This window comes from Myotis daubentonii, chromosome 11 (assembly GCF_963259705.1).
Source record: "Myotis daubentonii chromosome 11, mMyoDau2.1, whole genome shotgun sequence".
Classification (NCBI taxonomy): domain Eukaryota; kingdom Metazoa; phylum Chordata; class Mammalia; order Chiroptera; family Vespertilionidae; genus Myotis; species Myotis daubentonii.
In genome coordinates, this window is record NC_081850.1 from 62,864,712 (window position 1) to 62,884,953 (window position 20,242).

Here is a 20,242-nt window from a genome sequence, read left to right on the forward strand (position 1 = left end):
GTGCCTCAGTTTCCCCTCTTGAGCAGCACTGCTCAATTTCAGTGTGCACACTAATCACCTGGAGAGCTTGTTATAAATGCAGATCCTACTCGGCCGGTGTGGCTCAGTGATTGAGCATCGACCTCTGAAGTAGGAGGTCATGGCTCAATTCCTGACCAGAGCCCATGCCGGGTTGTGGGCTCAGTCCCCACTGCGAAGCACGCAGGAGGCAGCTGATCAATGACACTCTCTCTCATCATTGATGTTTCTTTCTATCCTACTTTGGGAGGTCTGGGGTCGGGCCTGAGATTCTGCATTTCTCACGAGCTCCCAGGTGATGTTGGTGAAGTGGGAGCTGTAGCAGTGGGGACCACCCTGAGCAGCAAGGTTCTGGAAATATGGTCTGTTCTCCTGCCCCGGCTCCTCCCAGGTTTATATGCATGCATCTACACACACTCTTCGCTGCTGGCTGCAGAAACAGAATTCTGTTAGATTTTGGGGAAAACAAAGAGGAACATGTTTACTTACAGGCGACTCTGGGTTTATCCTCGACACCACAAGAGGCATCTTTTGATCCACTCCTCCCTGCAAATATGTGAAATAAAAACCAAAACAGCCGCGTGAGTAATTCACAGCAACAAAGACACGCAGCTCTCTCTGGCACAGGGGAGGGGTCTGACCTCATGCGATCCTGCTCTTAATCCAGGGGACCAAGCCCTTTCCGAATCACAGGTTCCTGAGCCCGCTGGGTACTAACCAGAGGACGGCTCAGAAGCTGCCACTGCCACCCCCACGTCCCATGAACTTCAGGTGCTCTCGGAGGAAGCAAGCTCCTTTAAAAACATGCAAATAGCTCCAGGAGGAGGACTCTGAAAACACAGCCCCTAAGGGCTGCTGGACAGGGGGTTTCAGTGGAGGAGACAGAGACACAGACAAGGTCACAGGCTGCGAGGTCCTGGGCAGGGCCCCTGAGGTGTAGGAAAGGCCACCCGCCTGCCCTCACTCAGCTCTAGAGCAGGGGCTGGTTAACTTTTTCTGCAGAGGACCCGAGAGTACTGTACACGTGTTAGGCTTTGTGGGACAGAAGGCTCTGTTGTCAAACCTCAACCCTGTCACCACAGTGCCCAAGGAGCCCTACACCAACTGTAAATGAATGCATGTGGCTGTGTCCCAATAAAACTTTTATTTGCAAAAACTGGTGTTTTGGTCCCTAGGCCACAGCTTGCAGACCCTGCCTAGAGGCAGGCAAAGGAGGGTAATGGCCCTGCACTTGAACATTGTTCTCTTATTGGCTTAGCAATGCTGGGGGGGGGGGGTGTGGCTCTCTTAATCACCCCTTTTCAAGGGGTAGATCTGCTTGCCAACTGTGGGCCCTCCTCCCTCGGAGCCTTAGTATGCATCTATAAAATGGGATTAAAATGCCAACTGCACTGATTAGAACTCAGTGAGGGGATATGAATAAGTACAGAGCAAACACCGAGCACAGAACAGGCACCTGGCATGAGGCAGCTGCTATGACCACATAAAAACACTCCCAATGCTGAGGATGCGGCCCGTTTCCAACGGAAATGAAGTCCAATGGGAATTAAAAAGTCATCTACAGACTGCTTCAGAGCATACAATCCTTACAAATACATACGACATACCTTTAGATTGAATCCAAATTTTCCATCTTCATCGGGCGTGATACGGATCAAGATTAAGTAGCCATCCCCATTGTCATTCTGGAAAACGTTGGAAAGTGGTCAGTGAGGTTACCTCCCTCTCCAGCGGGTGCCTCTGCACCAGGAAGCCTGGGCGGGTCACCGGGTCCCTGAGCACCGCAGGGCCTGGGCTCACTCACCTTGTCGCAGTAGTACTGGCTGGAGTCCTCGGTGGAGCCCCCTTTGGTCACCCTGTGGAAGTCCTCTAAGAACTGCTGGTCCACGCCATCTGGGGAGCAGGAGCCTGGAGCGTTTGAAGACGGGGACACAGAACTGGATGACTTCCGGGTCGGGCAGCTTTGTGCTGGGTTGCTCTCGGGTATGCCCCTTCATCGTGGGGAAGGAAGGAGATGTTTTAATCATTGGATTCATATTTGATCAGAGCAAACATGACTGACTATGGAGGCCTGACATCCCACAGTTGTCACGAACACTTGCAACCTGAGAGAGCTCTAGAGGTCAAGCTCAAGGCTCTGGTACCTCGAGAGTCCAACGGGCCACTCTGGTCCCTGTCTGGCCTAAATGTCACCACCTGTAGTTTGGGGGGAAGAGGGGAAAAGGACAGGGCAGATCTCAGCTCCCTTCCAGCTGCACGAGAAGGTGACGGGGAAATGGACCAGCTACTCAGATGCATGTCTCCATCCTTCCGAAAGCCTTTTCCTTCTGTCTCAATCCTGCTGACAGCTCTGCTTCTCAGAGCTCGCGGCTACCCAGAGGGAATGGGACTGATGCTGCATATTCAGGGCAATTTATGTTAATCCTAGTTTGTGTTATTTGCCTGTGACTCCATTAGTTGTCCATGTTGAGATTACCGGTATATGTTTTATTTTTATCTAACATGGGTCTTTCTGCATCTTAATCATTGGATTCATACTTGATCAGAGCAAACATGACTGACTATGGAGCCAATATGGTAGCCACCAGTCACACATGGCTATTTAAATTTAAATAAATAGAGATTAGAAATTTCTTCAATTGTACCAGCGCTTTCAGAAAATGATCAATAGCCCTAGCTGGTGTGTTCAGTGGTTGAGCAGTGGTTAGATCCTGTGTACCAAAGACCCTGTGTTCGATTCCTGGACAAAGGCACATAACTGGGTTGCGGTACAATCCCTGCCCTAGTAGGGGCGTGTGCAGGAGGCAACCAATCAATGTATCTCTCTCACATTGATGTCTGTCTGTCTCTCTCTCTCCTTCCCTCTCCCTCCCTTCCTGTCTCTCTAAAAACCAATGGAAAAAATATCCTGTGGTGAGGATTAAAAAATAAATTGGGAAAAAAAGTCAATAGTCTCATGAGGCTAATGGTTCCTATACTGGACAAGCGCAGTTATAAAACATTCCCAGCATCACAGAAGTTCTTGGAGAACTACAGAGTTAGAACTAAACAGGCCTCTATGTTCATCGGGTCCGACTCCCCTTCACAGATGAAGGAACTATCGTCCTGAGACGCTCAGTGGTTTGACCAAGGACACAGCTTTCCCCTCACTTACTGGACATGAGTTGCCGAGCATCTCTTTCCTCTTCAGGCTACGCCAAGTCTGCTCCTAAGACGCCCTCCACACCATTCCCTCCCACCCAACCCTCCACCACCACACAGTCTCTAACCTCAAAGGGCGTACAGGGAGTACCATCTCAGCTGTCACTGTTTAGGACACTCAACTTCTCTGCATCACACACACTCACACTAGACCTCCCTCCAGAGCCACAGGCCTAGCAAAAGATGCCTTAAAAAGCCTACAGAATACAGGATTTTCCTCTTGTTCTGCATACAGGGTTCAGTGATGGGAGAGGTGAGTAGATGAAGACAGTCAGTGAAAGAGACAAAAGACAGTTGCTGCTGCCTCTTATTAAATCATTATTTCAAGCCCTTATCTGTGAATTTTTCATTAAGTTAGGGCTTCTCTGTTTCCTAGTAAGTTCGAGTTACCTTACTTTAAATACAAAATCAGTATCCTATTCAATTTATTGAGTCACAGTTCCAACTTATTGGAATATAAAAATTCAATTACAGGCCAGTGTAGGAATATAGCTACATGCAAGAGAAGAGTTTGGCCTCACGGTTTCAAGTTGAGGGAAAGGTATGATGGATGGGAAGGCATTTCAGGAAGGATCCTTGGGGACTGAAGCTGTAGACAAGTGGTAAGTTTTCAGACTAAAAATAAATTTACTTAAGGCTACAAAAAACAAAACAAAATCTCTCCCACAAGTAGGGCAACTTGCCTATATTTGCATGTGTACAAGAACACCCCCTAGTGGCAGACAAGGTTTAGGAAACCCTATGTCCCGAACTTCCAATAGGAAGAAGATGCAAGCAGCACACACATTTCACGCGTGTGGAAGACTGTGGAGGGTGACGGCAATGGAGAGGGTGAAGGGCATGCAAACAAACAAACAAACAAAGAAACACACAGGTGAGCAAGGTGACAAAGCAGAAGAGAACAGACTAATGTCAGTAAAATCCTAATGTATTTTATAGTCACTCTTTTTCTAAAATTTTTAACGTGTGGATTACATCATCCAAGGTTTTAAAGTACTTTTCCTTTCGGCATAAAACGGCCCACAGTACTCATACAATACATTTAAAATAATACATTTAAAGCCAGGATGTGCCCCATCCTGCTTTCTAAGTAGGGTCAGAGAGGTTACTTTTATTAAACATGTGACGGCAGCTTTTGGCTGATCAACTGTGTACAGACGATCCCTGCAGGCTGCAGGGACGTTCTGCTCAGCATGGAGGACGGAAAGACAGATGGTGAGGAGGACATCAAATGACAAGAAGCAGTGAGACCGTGGCAGCTGGACACAGCACGGGGATGCCAGGAGCAAAGACGCCAAACCACGCTGGCTTCCTCTCTTCTGGGGGCAGGATGTGTGTGCTAACGAGCGGAGCAGCGGAGCGAGAGCCTAGTGGGTGAGGAGGGAGCGGTGAAGGGAGCTGTGGGTGGAGCCAGGGCTCCAGGGGAAGGAGTAGGATGAGGGAAGTAAGAAGAGAGGGCGGCTGGAGGAAGCAGGCAGGTGACTAGGGCTGGAGGAGGGAGCAGAAGCAAGAGGTTTGTCCCTGAGGCAGGAAGGGAGCACCTGTCAGAGGAGGAGGGACTGGAAGAGGACTGCCACTGCCATCTGGGATCCAGAGTAGCCAGGGAGGGGCTGACCAGCCCCAGCTCCCTGGGAATCAAGGGGTGGAGACAGGCAGGCAGGCACGCAGGCCGCCCTCAGCTCCAGAACTGTGGATGTGCCTTCAGAAATAAAGGCCATGATAGCATTCTTTCCTCTGAAGAGCAATGTTAGAGTAGAAATGGCAGGACTGCCCATGCAGAAGAGACTCCTGCATGATGCTTCCCTCGCCCCTCTTTCCTACACCTGAGATAATGACAAATACCTCCGCCCCCAACCTGTGCGGGGGAGCAGCTGTGCTCCCACGGAGGGTTCTGCAGCCCTAACTCGCTATGACGGTAGGATAGGTGGGACACAGCGGGGCCACTTCCCGTCACGTTTCTCTCTGAGTCTCTGAGCTTCTTGCGGTCGGGAGAGAACCCAGACCTCTTTCCACTCCTGTCCAGATGCACGTAAGGCTCGGCCAGGCACGCAGAGCGCGCTCCGTGAGGGCGCTGGGCGAATGAAGGAGAAGATGCCTTCACGCGGTTCCTGGGGCTCGTGGCGTTACTCTAAAAGAGCACGGAATTCTCTCGGAAACCGGGAAGCTCAGGTGAACGGAGGGTGGGTGGGTTCAGCAGTTCTCAGCATCTGGAAGATCAGAGCTCCCGAGAATGAGACAAGGATCTCCTTAGCATGTGGGCTCCGCCTCAGCAGGCTCGCTCAGAAGGCTCCGTTTCTTGTGAATAAAATTCCTGGAGAAATGTTTCACAGGGATCCTCACATAAGGGCCGTTGAGTAACAAAAAGATCGGTGTCTTAAGCTTGGGCTCTTGTGATATGGAGACATTCTGAACATGCCATGCTTATCTTGGCAATGAACCCAGGGAGGGACAGCCAAGTGCAAGGAAAATGAGTGCAAAACTCCTAAGGAACCCCTGCTGCTGGCCGGTCTCTGTGGGAGACACTTAGACGAGGCCCAGACCCTGTCACCAAGTTCCAATCTGGGCCAAGGGTGGAGAGTGGCCGGAGGGATTGGAGTTGTTTAATTTAAAGGACAGTGCGTGGGGCCGTCAGGTAGGGCTGGAAACAGACCCCCTTTGTGGTGTCCCAGGAGCTCGAGGCAGGGACCGGTGGTCGTGCTGGGTCCCTGCCAAGGAGGAGGCGCTGCCCAAGCCTGGAACAGGCTGCCACCCTGCAGGAGGGCTCCCCGTCACCAGGTGACAGGGCCTGGGGGATTCCTCCATGGCCGATGTGGCTGAGAGGGGGATTCCTAAGTACCTTCCAATGCACAGAAATAGTTTAAAGAAATTTTTTTCCTCCCTGCCGTCGTAAAAGCAAATTTAAAAATTTAACAGTGGTCAACGCACATATAACATGTATCATCGTCACCATGCTTGAGTGCAGCAGCCCTGGGGCATTCACATGGTGTGTGCACAGAAGCTCTGAAATAAAAAGTGGCAGCCGCCCTGTGTCCCACGGAACAAGGCAGCTCTGAAGAAAGAGACGAGCGAACCGCAAAGGCACTGGTAACCACGCAAAGCCCGCCGCCCTCTGTGGAGTGTCTCCTCTGGTGATCCAAACCACGGGTAAAACGACAGCGGCGTTCTTCACACGCACCCCGGATCTGCCCGCAAACCTGCTTCCCTCCAGGGTCTGCTCGGCGGCAAAGCCATTTTCCCTCTAGGGGACCTCCCCTCCCGTTTTTCTGGGTGGTGGGGTAGTTGGTTTGGGTTCTTCTGCCACGAAGGAAACTTCCTTCTCTGCAGATTTTGGCCTTTGCTCTGAAACAAGGAAGGGAAGGCAGGAGCCTGAGGAGGAAGGCGTACAGCCAGCCCACTTGGGCACGAAGCAAACTGCCAAGGATGGGTATCTGTGATCCCAAACTTCGCTGTGCTGCTCTGAGCACGGTCCTGCCCCCGGTGACTCTTCCACCCGAGAGCGTTCAGAGACCCTGAGCTACGCCACTGGGTTTCAAGCTAGAGTCTAACTGCTCTTTTTCTTCCTTTCTCTTTCTCCTTCTTGCTTGAATGGGTGCAGAACATTACGTTAATTCTGCTTTCTAAAAGGAGCCCTCCTCGCTGCCTGAGTCGTATTCATCTGATTTCTCTGACAAAATCCTTTTCGCCTCTTAACACAGATCTGCTGTATAAAACATGTCAAAAGGCTCTTAAACATTTTGCAAATACTCACTGAAATAACCACAGCTTTTTTCACCAAGTACAGCTCAACCTTCCCTTCTTGCCGAGGGCAACAGAGAGCCCCCACCCCCAGACGCCCAGGGAGGCCAGCTGCCTCTGGGGACCCATCAGCCAGAAGGGGTCCCCCACCTAACTGAGGTGGTAGGGGCGGCAGCTTTTCAACTGTTCACCCCACTGATAAGTGCAGAGGCTATTTGACTGTGAGACATCTATTGTCAGTGCCCCTGGCTTTGAATCACTGTTATTTCCAACTTTTTTTTTTAAAGTGTTTTTATTGATTTCAGAGAGGAAGGGAGAGGGAGAAAGAGCTAGAAATATCACTGATGAGAGAGAATTATTGATTAGCTGCCTCCTGCACGCCCCCCCACTGGGGATCGAGCCCGAAACCCAGGCATGTGCCCTTGACCAGAATTGAACCCGGAACCCTTCAGTTCGCAGGCTGACACTCTATCCACTAAGCTAAGCCAAAGCGGCTAGGGCACTACTTTTAACATTTAGCTGCAAAATGAAAAAGTGCCCAAGAAGGACACGTCTTACAAGGTCTGGCGGAAGAGTTTCATAAAGAATGGATGTGCAATGCGTAGGGGTGAGCAGGGCCAGCCATGTCTTAAACAGGGCTGGAGGGAGTGAATTTGAAATTTAACTTAAATGACCTTAAATTAGACCAGCCTCTGTGGCTAGGGGCTCCTGGACTGGACTGTGGAAGGTCTAAGATGCTCTGCCATCCCATGGCGTGGCGGCAGACCAGGGAAATCGGATGCAGGACACGCAATTCTCAGAACCTTCAGACAATTCCCCAGAACCCCTTCTCCTTTCAGCAAAGGGACAGAGCCCCAGAGTACGACGATGAAGGCTGATCATGTGCCATTTACCCCGCTTGCCCAAGGTCCCTGAAGGCAAAGATTGGTCTAATTCATCTCGATGTTTCCTCAATGAGCCTTGAAGATGTATAAAGTGTGCTGCTGGATTAAAACTTCCTCACTGCCCAGCCGGTGTGGCTCAGTGGTTGAGTGCCAACCTATGAACCAGGAGGTCATGGTTCGATTCCCGGTCAGGGCACATGCCTGGGTTGTGGGCTCGATCCCTTGTAGGTGATGTGTAGGAGGCAGCCAATCAATGATTCTCTTTCATCACTGATGTTTCTATCTCTCTCTCCCATTCCCTTCTTCTCTGAAATCAATAAAAATATATTAAAACAAAAAACAAACAAACAAACAAAAACCCCATCCTCACAGCATTGGACAGAGTTCCTCTCCCTGCACCTGACGCGGAGCTGTGCCGTTAACAGCACTTTCTGTGATGGTGGAAACAGACTTTATCTGTGCCGTCCAACACGGTGGCTACTACCTACATGTGGGTCTTGAGCACTTGAAATAAGAATATGTGACTGAGGAACTAAATTTAAATGTTATTTTCCTTTAAATAATTTCAATTGGAATAACCACATGTGGCTAGTGGCTACTGGACTGGTCAGGGAAGGCCTGGCTGCTCCACGATTCCATAACCAGACTGCAAACCGCGGCGGGAAGATCTGATACGAGGCTGTGCCTGGGTTTCCCAGAGCCCCTGTCAGGTCCCCAAACCCTCCTTCTCCTTTCGGCAAAGCGACAGAAGCCCACCGCAGACGCAAACCAGTTGGAGTGATGCATGCCTGCACGCGCATCTCTAGATCGGCAAAGCCGGGGTCACACGGAGGAACGTACCTGCTTCCACTGCAGCCTCACCAGGCCTGCAGTTGGAGCAAGAGATAGTGATCATTTCAACAAAAGCATTGTCCAAGCTCGGGTCACCAGGAAATAATGGCCAGAGGGATTACTTAACTAGACGTGTTAAGAACACAGATAAGCTGGAAACCGTGACTGCTGTGGTCCCGGACAGCAGAGAGGCAGCAACTGCACATGTACTATGTGGGAAACGAGGTTTGCAATTTACTTGTGAGGCCTAGAGGACAATCAGGTTGCATTTAATGCTTAAAACCAGGAGCTAGAGTGGTAAAAAGTGACCGATTAACTAAAATGTCTCCTTGTGAACCCTATGCTGCTGGGGGAGGCATTATGTTTATATTTGAGGGTTAGTATAGGACTTCACAGAATGGATACCTATGGCCATGGCTGACTAGTTGACCCCATCCCCCTTTAGCTTAAGTTGTCATTTTATTTCTTTAGGACCTGTATCTTCTCCACTTCAAAAAATGGTTTGAGATGGCTTACCCTACAATGTACAGATATGGCAGAACTGTGAACTCATTACAACAAGAGAAAAAATAAAGCCCATTAAGGAAGAGTAGGGAGTCTATCAGAAACCTGGGCTCAGGGAAGCCAACTCAGTTGAGCATGTCATGGAGCTCTGGGCTCCCTGGTAATCAAGTCAAACAGGGAACTAGCGCCTTAGATACGTCTTACTGAATAATAACAGGACTCAGGCTAGTATTTTAGGAGAGATCTTCCTGGCCTTGAGAGGAGTTGGTCACATTTAAAAGAGGAGAGTGGGGATATAAAAGAACTTGACGCAAACTGACCTTGATACAAATTGAACAGAAAATCAGAGATGTTCTACGCATGTTTTTTCTTTGTATTAACTACTCATTAAAGACAAAATGGAAACAAAACCCCAGAGGGCATGCCGTGGTTCTGTGTAGAAGCTTATTTCCAGGGATCTGGAACCCGGAAGCAGTAAAATCTGACAATCTAGAGAAATATTACTCTGGTTAACATGTCTATGCCTCTGAGGAATGTGGAATGAGACTGAGCTTTGCTCACGGACAGGTAACAACTCTGAGAAGTCCAGCCCCAGACCCCAGGCCCCCAGCCTGTCTTCCAGTGGGCACCCTAGGGAGCTGGCTGCAGCCTCCAGCCCTCAACTCTGGCCATCTGGGCCTCAGCAAACTCCTCAATAGTCAACACAAGCAAGTAAAAAGAGAGAATAACCCAATCTCTTACTCTTGGTGAGGGCTCTGGTTCTGAGAAACCTCCGAATCGCTGTCTTTCGGGGAGAGGGAGCCCTTGTAGGTGTAAAACACATCCTCGGTTTCGGTAATGTATGTCATCTCGTTGGCGAGGTTATCCGCGGAAGAGTGCCGTGGCTTTCGGATTTCATGCCGGAGCCGAGGACTTCGCCTGGGTGGGGAAAAGGTGGAGCGTGAAGTGTTGAAAGCAAATTTCACTTAAAAACATTTTTTTTATCACACACCAGCGATGTAACTTTGTGCCCTGACCTTTCTAAGAATGACCGGGCTGATGCTGTTGGAAAGTTAAAAGCCAGTTAACCCATTACTACCCCAGAGTCCACCAGGGCCACCTGGGTGCCCAACACTGTCAGCCCAGCGGTGCAGCCCCCAGATGGCTCAGTTTCATAAAGAGGCAAAGGAGACTGGTTTATGCCCTTTGGGAAGGCACTGAGTATTGATGTAGGGTGAGCCATTCTTCAAGGAGAAGTCAAGCTCTCAATGCATAAATAATAGGCCATACTGACTGCTGACCAGACAATTTTCCTGATTCTCTTGAACAGTAGAAATAAAAGGTTTAGAAGTCAAAACTCAAACCTTATTTCAACTACTAGTACATCCCTTCATGCAGAGTTCACTTGATCCAAGAAGAAATGTTCTCTCTGTAAAAACACATCCCTTATGTGATGTTAGATGGACATCACAGCACTATCCTTTTCCTCTGAGAGCAGCAGTAGCTGTGTGACCTTAGACAAGCCATCTCACCTCCCTGGGCCTTCGCTGCACCTGCCTGCTCCTGAGAATAAAGCAGAAGAGGCGATGTTCTCAGGACGCCAGGGGCAGCCCCTGGGCATCGGCTATTGCAGTGGCGATTCCAGGAGCTTAGCTTTCTAAGTTCTATTTTCCTTCGGCTTTTCCTCCTGCCCCTTGTGAGCCTTCTGTCCTTGGGGCTGTCAGGGCCTCCACTATTCACCACCCCCTGGGCCTGGACAATCAATAACATGGTGTCCACAGTAGAGCAGAAAGGCTGGTAACTCCCTAGGGAGGACCTATAAATAGCATCAGAGCTCCCCGCCAAGGGTGTGGCAACATCAAAGCCAGCTGTCCTCCTGGGTGCCATCCTGGGCCTCTGCTGTCCCTGGCACTGCTGCCTAAGATACTTTCAGGCAAATTAAGCTACTTTATAGCGTAAATTTACCTCTTAAGAATGTGGGCCCATTTCGTGGGACCCAAGAAGCAAAACTGCTCAGCCCTGTTACGACTAACAACAAATACCATCGTCATCCCTGCCCAGGGCATTGGGCTCCAGTGGCAGGTCCTTACCCAGAGGCCTGTGAGAATTCCCCTCAGCCTGGGAACTTAAAGGTTCACGGGGCTTTCGTGAATAGAACAGAAAGCCACACTCCTATCCTAGCATGGAGCTGGGGCAATGTTTTCAGATGGGCGTCCCTTCTGCGGCTGACGCCAGGGTGCTGGGGAGGCACTCACAGAAGTTGCCTGATGCCTTTGGGGGAACATTGTAATAAAATAACAATTATAATCCCACCTCAAGCTATTTGTGTAGCATTACTTCTTTTATGGCAATTTTTATAATCCTTTTATATTTGGGGCGACTGAGACCAGAGAGGTAGAGAAACTTGTGAATGAGCAGGAAAGTTAAATCTGAGCCTGGGTTTTTCAGCTACAAACCCAGTGCCCTTCCCCGGTGCCCAACTGCCACTTCCTTCCTTTTCCCCAACTCCATCATCTTAAACAGTGGCAGGCTCCCTCCCCAAGTGCATTTGCTACTGTTGCTGAGGATCGCACGTCCGTCCGTCCGTCCATCCGTCCGTACATCAGTTCTATCGTGCTCCTGTATCAGGTTTCCCCAAAGTTTCTTCTGTGATATTAATGGGAAACGTGAGATTAGATTAAATAAAACTCAACACGCTCTTTATTACAGGACCTGTTAGAACATTAATTGCTCATGTGCACTCGCATTCCAAGAGGGCATTCCAACAGGCTGCAGTTCTCAAATCTAGACCAAATAACTTTAAAAAAGAGAACATCCTGGCATTATCCACCAAGGACAATGTTTAGCTAGACGTGTGCCTTTTGCCAAAACAGTTTCCTCTGCAGCAGCCAAACCTGCCGATGCAAATTCTGTTGTCGGCCATCTCGATTTAGGAATTCATTATTTTTGTTTGTTTTTTTGCTTGTTTGTTTTTGAGAGAAAGTGCTTACGGGTGAGTAATACAAAAAAAGGAGGACGTACCAGTTGGGAGTAATAGGAGGGGACCGGGAAGGCAGACTCTTGGTTTCTAAATGCTCCACGGATAAGGATCTCCGCATGGCTGGGTTCCAGACCATCCCTCCAATCACCTTTTTGCAATACTGGTTATTTACAGACCTGAAAAACCAGACGCAGGTTCACTTTCTACACTGACATGTTCAACAAGGAAGACATTGCAGTGTAAGTGGAACGCTCTGCACACCCTCCCTCCCCGGACCCTGATGACACCGGCCGAGGTTAGCAGGAGTAGAGGTGCAGGGGTCAGAAGCGATCCTTTACTCTCCTTTTCTTTATGTTATTTTTTTCTCTTCTGGTGAAGATTTCTCTCTCTCTCTCTCTCTCTTTTTTTTTGGTCTTAATTAAAGCACGCAAGCCGGACATGTGCCCTTGCCAGGAATCGAACCGTGACCTCCTGGTTCATAGGTCGACGCTCAACCACTGAGCCACGCTGGCTAAGCTGAAGGTTACTTTTGAATTTTATTTGTACCGAGAATTTAAATCTTAGCTATCTAGATGCCTTAGAGCAGTGATGGCGAACCTTTTGAGCTCAGCGTGTCAGCATTTTGAAAAACCCTAACTTAACTCTGGTGCCGTGTCACATATAGAATTTTTTTGATATTTGCAACCATAGTAAAACAAAGACTTATATTTTTGGTATTTATTTTATATATTTAAATGTCATTTAACAAAGAAAAATCAACCAAAAAAAATGAGTTCGCGTGTCACCTCTGACATGCGTGTCGTAGGTTCGCCATCACTGCCTTAGAGAGTGAATTATTTCAGAGGATGAAGTTTGAAGCCAGTTTAGGGGAAACTCAGTTCTGGGATTTCTAGATTTTAAAAAATGTTTCGATGGCGTATGAAAACATTCCACACGTTTGTTGCAGCCTAAAACCACCAACAGCAACAAAAGAACAAAGTCCCCAAGGACACAAACAACACAAAACAGCCCCTAGAATATCACTGCACTAATTTACGAGAAGTACCACTGTTACCCTCATCAAAATGTGCACAACAGCACTGCTACCAGAACCTACACCAAATTACCACTGACCGAGGGCACAGCACCGAGGGAGGGCAGCAAGCGGGCGATTCAGAGGTTTAACGTAGCGGCTCCCCAAAGGATGTGTCATGGGTTATTAATAGGTACTCTTTGGGGGGGGAAAAAGTGTTCCACTGTCCCATAAGCTCGGAAAACACAGAATGGATTTCTTTTATGTGGACCCTCTCATGGGGAGGCCTCATATGCAAATGTGTAGATGTATCTCTAGGGGTTCACCAAGTGCTGGAACCTCTCTAAGCCTCAGTTTCCTCATCTGTAAAATGGGGCTGAGACGTCCCAGGACACTGAAGCTGACACTGGTAGTAAAGAATTGCTGACCTGTGCCTCTGGACTACCCCCAACATCCCACCTGACCCCAGTAGCCAATGGAAGATGTCTGCAGGTTCTCTGACTCCTGAATCGGGCTGGCCTGTGACTGCTGTGACCCAGAGCAGCTGGTCACAGCTGGGCCACTTCTGGACCCAGCCTTTACGATGATCGGCCACCTCTGTCTCAGACTCTTGGAGCCCTGAGCCTGTGTGTATGAAACCCAACCACCCTGCTGGAGCGCTCACATGAAGAGGCCCTGGGAACACAGAGAGGGTGAGGGGTCCGGGTGAGCCAGCCTGCCAATCATTTCATCACGGCACCAGGTGTGCGAGAGAAGTCCTCTTGGACTCTCAGACCAGACTAGCTACCAGCTGCATGTCGCTGAGCAAAGAACTGTCTGTCTGAGGCCTTCCCAAATTCCTGACCCACAAAATCTTGAGGTATCATACAACGGTTGTTGCTTTAAGTCACCAAAATAAAGGTAGCTTTTTCTGCCACAATGCATAACCAGATGCCCTCCCCCACACTCTATGCTGACTGCATTTTACAGATGAGGACACTGAAGCAGCAAAGTAAATTAAAACGGAAGTGGCACAGGTAGGATTTGAGCCCAGGCTGCTCGGTACCAGAGTCCATGCTCTCAGCTGGCCGGAAGGAATGGGTCCGACTGAGGTAAGCACTGCATTCCAATAAGTTGTGTTCATAGCTTGTTCAGTAATACATCTCCTGAATGTGTAAAATACTAGACAGTATTATAAAAGCAAAAAACTTTGAAAATGTATTTGTTTGTGGTTTATCAGAACCTGAGAGAGAGCACGTAGCGCCATAAATCCTACCACTGATACTAACAGAAACTTCCTACTTATTGAATCTATAGTTACTTAATGATTATCAATGAAACAGGAAAGTCACTGGAGTTGTCTGACACAGTCCCATATATCAGAGACTGGCTCACACAGGGGTATTGTTAACTTAGCAACAGCCACATCAACAATGCAAAAATCACAAAACCAATTTCTCAAACCAACAAATGATATACAAATCATAAAGAGTAATTGAGCCCAGCCAGGGTGGCTCAGTGGTTTAGCATCAGCCCATGAACCAAACGGTCCCTCCCGGTTCAATTCCCAGTCAGACCATATGCCCAGGTTGCAGGCTCGATACCCAGTAGGGGGTGTGCAGGAGGCAGCTGATCGATGTTTCTATCTCTCTATCCCTCTCCCTTCCCCTTTCTCTAAAATCAATAAAAACATTTAAAAAAATAATTGATAAACAATTTCTGCTACAGCGTGTACTTAGAAGGCAATCTGAACACAAACACACAAAAATATACAAAGCATGGTTCGTTTATTTAGAGAATGAATTTTAATCTATATTAAAAGGTAAGCATGTATAGGTTAATTTCTTTTACTTTACTACTTATTAAATACTTTGAATATTATTCTTGTACATAAGAGTACACATGGGATTGTACTTTTAAGAATTAAATATAATTATGTGCATGATGCAAAGCAAGCACTTAATGATCAGCTATAATTATTACTTGTAATTATAATTGTTATTTCATGATGGTTATATATAGCACATACCAGTCACTTGACTCTGGAAATCTTATTCATTCATTACTACGAAGCATCTGAGGGAATGAGTATTCTGTGGGCAAGGCTGTCTTAGTGGCAGCGGGCCAGCAAAGCCCATATGCCAGCTCCACGGTGACCCTGAGTCATTGCCACGTGCTTCCCTTATTGTGACCCGGTGTGAGAGCAGCTGTGATGCTGGCTGCTCGGGAGCTCGGAGGATAGCAGAGTGGAGAGGCAGAAACAGGCGATGGGAACATGAGCAGAAACCGAGCATGTGTGGAAAGAGACACCGCTGCCCCCGGACGGACGGCAGCCATGGTTCCGAGACCTGTCAGCAGCTCCGGCCCCAGCGCCGGGGGCCTCTGGGTGATGCCATCCCTCCCCCGACTGAGCAGGTCCGCCCCCCGGTGAGGACCAGGACGACGTGTTTACTTCTCAGTCTGGCGTGGAGCCCAGCGTGTACTCACTTGTTGGGGTTCCTGGAGCCCAGCGTCCAGTACTGAGACAGAACATTCTTTTCCCGAGGCAGCAGCTTCTTTGCCTGAAAGAACGTATGGTGCTCGACACAGGATTTCCACAAGGTTTTGCAAGATCGGTAATTTAACATGTTGAAGGCCACAATGTGATCCCTGGATTCCGTCTGGGAGGAGAAACACAGCAGAGGTTTCATCGGCGCAGAAGTAGGCTCAAGGTCTCGGCATCTCACGCCACGCGGGTGGCAGTCACGTGAGACGCGGCAGACCGCAGGAAGCTGGCTCCCCAAGGCCTCGGCCACAGCCCCGTGTTGCAGGAACGCTCAGGAGTGGGCTGGTGCACCGTCTTCCTCGTGGGAAAGGCGACCCGAGTCTACTCTTCGTCAGTATCTGTGGTCCTTCGTGAGCACCTCCCTTTCAAAGGTGCCTACGTTTCTAGGTTGGATATATTTGGAACAACCAGAAGGGCTGTAGGGTACATTCCTTTGAACATTGAGCTCTGGGCAAATCTCTCCCCTGGAGAGAGAACTCTCACCCAGCAGGCCACGGGAATAATTCCGGAACACTCTGGATTTCTCTACTTGCTTTCCACAAAGCAGAGTGAAACAGAGTGCTCGTGCGGAACCATCACCTTAATGATCTGCTTTCCTTTCAGCCGCCTGAGTTTAGGATTTGTTTTCGTGTTAAAGCACCATCATCCAGTGCATTTCTGGGCCACCTGGAATCCTGTGGGGATGCGGGGGGCGGGGGGGGGGGCGAGCCCCAGAGGCTAGCCCTGGTTTTCTCTGGGCTTTCGTGCCCTTGTTTCTAAGCGTTCGCTGCGATGGGGAGCCATTCTAGGTTCACACTCTCTTTGCAACACTGGGAAATGGACACAGTGACAGTAAGTGAAAAGCCTGCAGCACAACCAGAGGGAGCGTGGTGCCTGGAAGGAGCGGCAGCTCTGGTTTACGTTCCAGCCCCTCCCCTTCATAGTGGGGAGCCTCAGCTCCCTCACTGCTGAGCCCTCCTTCCTCAGGGTCAACCAGACCGGTCCTCTCAGGAGACACGCAGGAAGGCCAGCATGCACGCGGACACATCAAGGGAAGGGACAGACCCTGCTGACACCTACAGCTACGCTCCTGCACCAGGCGCTCTGACCTATGCTCTTGTGTTTAATCCTCAGGATTCCCAGAGAAGCAGGCAGTGCTGCGTTTCTGTAAATAAGGTAACTCGGCTCGGCCAGGGGAAGGTAAGTAACCCGCCCAAGTAGCTCGCCTGAATCCACCATCTGACCCCAAAGCAAGTTACTTCTCCAACCGGACAAGCAGAGTGAGTTCTACAGAGAACTGCTGGGTCCTCCGGGCTCCGAGCTCCGCTTTCTTCCCACCTAAGCCCTGCTCTTCCCTCCCTGCTCTGCACCTGGCCAGCTGCCTTCACCCGCTGAAGGAGCTGAGGTGGTGGAAAACGAGACACAAAGCAAGCGTGGGCAGAACTCACCTGCTTTTGTCGCTGATGTATAAAGAACTTTTTCCTTTTGAAAGAGATTTTTAGGATGTTCACCCTGCATGGAATAAAACACACCAAAAAAGCACATCGGGGATCAGCAGGGCCGTGGCTGACTCCTCCCAGTGTGCGTCCTCTGCTCCAGGGTCACGATGACCCGAGTTTACTTCCGTGTAGGAATGATGCCGGCCCCATCGCCTCGGCCCCACACCAAGTAGCTGACTGAAGCCAGGAATCACATAGGAGCCGCTGGATTACGATGTAGCTTTTAAATAACAAGAACGACGGGCAGCACGCTCTTTGCTCAGCTGCATTTGTGGCAGCTCTGCATGAGCTGGCGTGCACCTGGGGGAGGGTGGTGTGGAGCCGCAGAAAGAGGACCCACATCCCAGCTCCTTACTCAACAGCGGCGTGTCCAGCAGCCCCTGGATTGTTTGCGTAACAACACAATTACAGCCTCGACTAACAGAGCATTTTTTATATACCAGGTCCCCTACTAAAAGCTTTATAAGCAGTCCCTCATCTAGCCTTGCAACAGCCTGAAAAGTACATTTTATGACGCCCAGTTTTCAGATGAGGAAACTGAGGCTCAGAGGCATCACCTCAGTGCCCAACGAGGATGCTCGAAGCCGGAGTCTCTTAGTCCTCCACCGTGAAGTCTGAACGGGGGACAGCGCTGCCTTGCCCATGGACTTGTCTTGTGGGGATTCAAGTCTTGGGTCCCCGGGGGTTTTAGACCAGAACCTAACACTTGGTAAAAGTTCAATTAATCAGTAAACACCACACTGAAAACACAGCTCTGGCCCAGAGAACGTTCTCTGAATCCTGGCCAATGCGCTGCCCAGGATTTTTTAACTCCAAAGCCTGCCTTGCACCATTTCATCCACATCGCCACAGGGGGACGCGGGGTGGGGCAGGGGATGCCGATGAAAACAAAGTACTGACTCTGGATCAGATTCGGAGGTCGGAGGTGAACACTTGGGAGGGAGTTTCCATCCCTCTTTTTAGAAATAACCGTTTAAAATTAGAGCTGACATTACTTTGGTTCAGCATATTTGTAAGGCATGATGCGGAAATAATTAGAACCGGTTTGCACTTACCAAGGATAGAAACTTGTGCAAATATATTTTCGGTACACAGCAATGCCCGCGGAAGCAATTCCAATCATTAGATCTAAATTGTGCAGGTCCTGTCAAAAGGAAGAGCTCAGATTCACAGCCTGCTCCGGTCAGGCCCACGTCCTCTGGTATCTCCCAAGCACCCACGCTTTCATAAACAGCAACGCGCAGAAGCTCCGAAGGGAAAACGTTATGGAGAAGAGGCAAAAATCCCCTCTTAATGGACACTTAAGATCTAAGTATTAGCACCAGGTTCTTCTAAAGTGAACACGCTGACAGTGACACGCCCTCCACCAGTTTCAAAAAGTTACCAGGCCAGTCTGCTCATTCCACAGAATCACTGAGATGAAACTTGAGTTTACATTTTCAACAGTTAGTATGAGGTGTCATATTAAAATCACAAAGGCCCTGCGCCTGCATGGCTTTCTGTAAATCTCAACTCCTGCCACTAGAATGGAGTGTAAAACCACAGATTCAAAATTCAATTAAGATGTGAAAGCTGCTCATAAATCCAATTAAGTTCAACATCTGCTAAGAACCTGTGTGCTAGGCGTGCCGTAGATGACGAAGATACAGAAGGAAGATACCGCAACTATACGCAGTTTAAGTTTGTTTGCAAACAAGGTACCAGTAAATAAAATTTAAAAATAAAACAGCTCCTTCCCGGCCCTGGCCCAGTAGCTCAGTTTGTTAGAGCGTCATCCCAATACACCAAGGTTGCAAGTTCAATCTCTTGTCACGGCACATACAAGAAGCAACCAATGTATGCATAAATAAACGGAACAAGTCGATGTTCCTCTCTCTCCTTTCCTCTCTCTCTTTCTCTCAAATCCGTATTTACCCGATCAGATACTTGAAATTACAAAGCAAGAGCAGAGTTTGACTCAGCCTGTGTTATTTTGGGCTATTGAGTGTCAGTTTTTCCTTTTGTACAATTAGGATTACAGGGCCCACCTCCGAGTGTTTTTATCAGGCTGAAATTAGGGAACATAAGTAAGGAACACAGGACAGGCTTTGGGGACCACTCACTTTGGAGAAAATGATGTGAACACGGGAATTAGAAAAACTGGTCAAAGAACACAGTGCCGATATCATGAAGGATCCAGAGAGCATTCGCTTTTGGGCACCCAACCGAAATCACACACATAAGCAAAACCAAATTTCCTTGGTGGAAATGAGGGTTGCATTTAAACATGACACTTGGGACCAAAATATAGGGGAAAATACTAAGCAGGTGGTACAGACACACACATTAGCAAATAAAGTCAAAGTGGAGCGCAAAACAAGGAAATCAATGAGTGGCTTGGGTGGCAGTGACCTGGGTCTCCAATCTCCTGGGTCTGTGGTCTTTCAGTCTGCACTTCAACCCCGGCAGCACAGGCAGTTACGGATCCCTAAGTTCCCATGCCCATCCCAACATCTCCCAGCTCCACTTGAACGAGGCAGGGCCACAGGACTAGTTCTGGCCAATGTGCTATATGGTCGGACGTGACAGTGTGTCTCTTACGAGTGGTGTGCAACCCCCAGCTTCCTCTTGTGACAGGCGCGAGGCCTTGTGTGAAGATGGTGAGGCCACCAGACTGCTGAGTCATACCTGGAGGAGGGCCGCCCTGGGGTTGTCAGGATCCACTGCAGACTCTGAACTACTGAGAAACTCGGTGGTATTAAGTTTCTGAGATTTAAGGGGTTTTGGTTGATGCGGCATAGCCAGGGGTAACCCAACTCCCTCTGATACCTTGCAGGTGTCAGCTGGCCTCAGGACCCTCATGGGGCACTGGGGGTGGGGAGAACACGGATCAACTGGAGCAGGTATAAAGCCTACTTCACCACTGAAGAAAGTTCTCCACAACATTCCACTAGAGAGAAAATATTATTTGCAAATGGAGTAAAATTTAATGGTCAAGTCCCAAAGTTCGTATTTTGTAAGATCCAGTATCTTCAAAAAAAAATTTTTTTTTATTGATTTCAGAGAGGAAGGGAGAGGGAGATAGAGAAACATCAATGATGAAAGAGAATCATTGAT

At 49.0% G+C, this 20,242-nt stretch overlaps 1 protein-coding gene across 11 annotated transcripts in view; it reads right to left on the reverse strand.

The window, feature by feature from the left end:
- PTPN3 (protein tyrosine phosphatase non-receptor type 3) overlaps nucleotides 1–20,242 on the reverse strand; it is a 99,912-nt gene that overhangs the window by 27,557 nt on the left and 52,113 nt on the right. For 6 of the 11 annotated variants that reach the window (XM_059657596.1, XM_059657597.1, XM_059657603.1 and 3 more), the window contains 8 exons: nucleotides 18,202–18,290; nucleotides 17,096–17,159; nucleotides 15,611–15,783; nucleotides 12,174–12,308; nucleotides 9,915–10,091; nucleotides 1,823–2,009; nucleotides 1,626–1,703; nucleotides 508–564 (listed from right to left, as the gene is read on the reverse strand). In XM_059657596.1, coding sequence (XP_059513579.1) covers nucleotides 508–564; nucleotides 1,626–1,703; nucleotides 1,823–2,009; nucleotides 9,915–10,091; nucleotides 12,174–12,308; nucleotides 15,611–15,783; nucleotides 17,096–17,159; nucleotides 18,202–18,290 — 960 coding nt within the window. Of the gene's footprint in view, nucleotides 1–507; nucleotides 565–1,625; nucleotides 1,704–1,822; nucleotides 2,010–9,914; nucleotides 10,092–12,173; nucleotides 12,309–15,610; nucleotides 15,784–17,095; nucleotides 17,160–18,201; nucleotides 18,291–19,954; nucleotides 20,076–20,242 lie in introns of all 11 variants that reach the window. The other 5 variants (XM_059657599.1, XM_059657600.1, XM_059657606.1 and 2 more) reach the window with 4 other exon arrangements.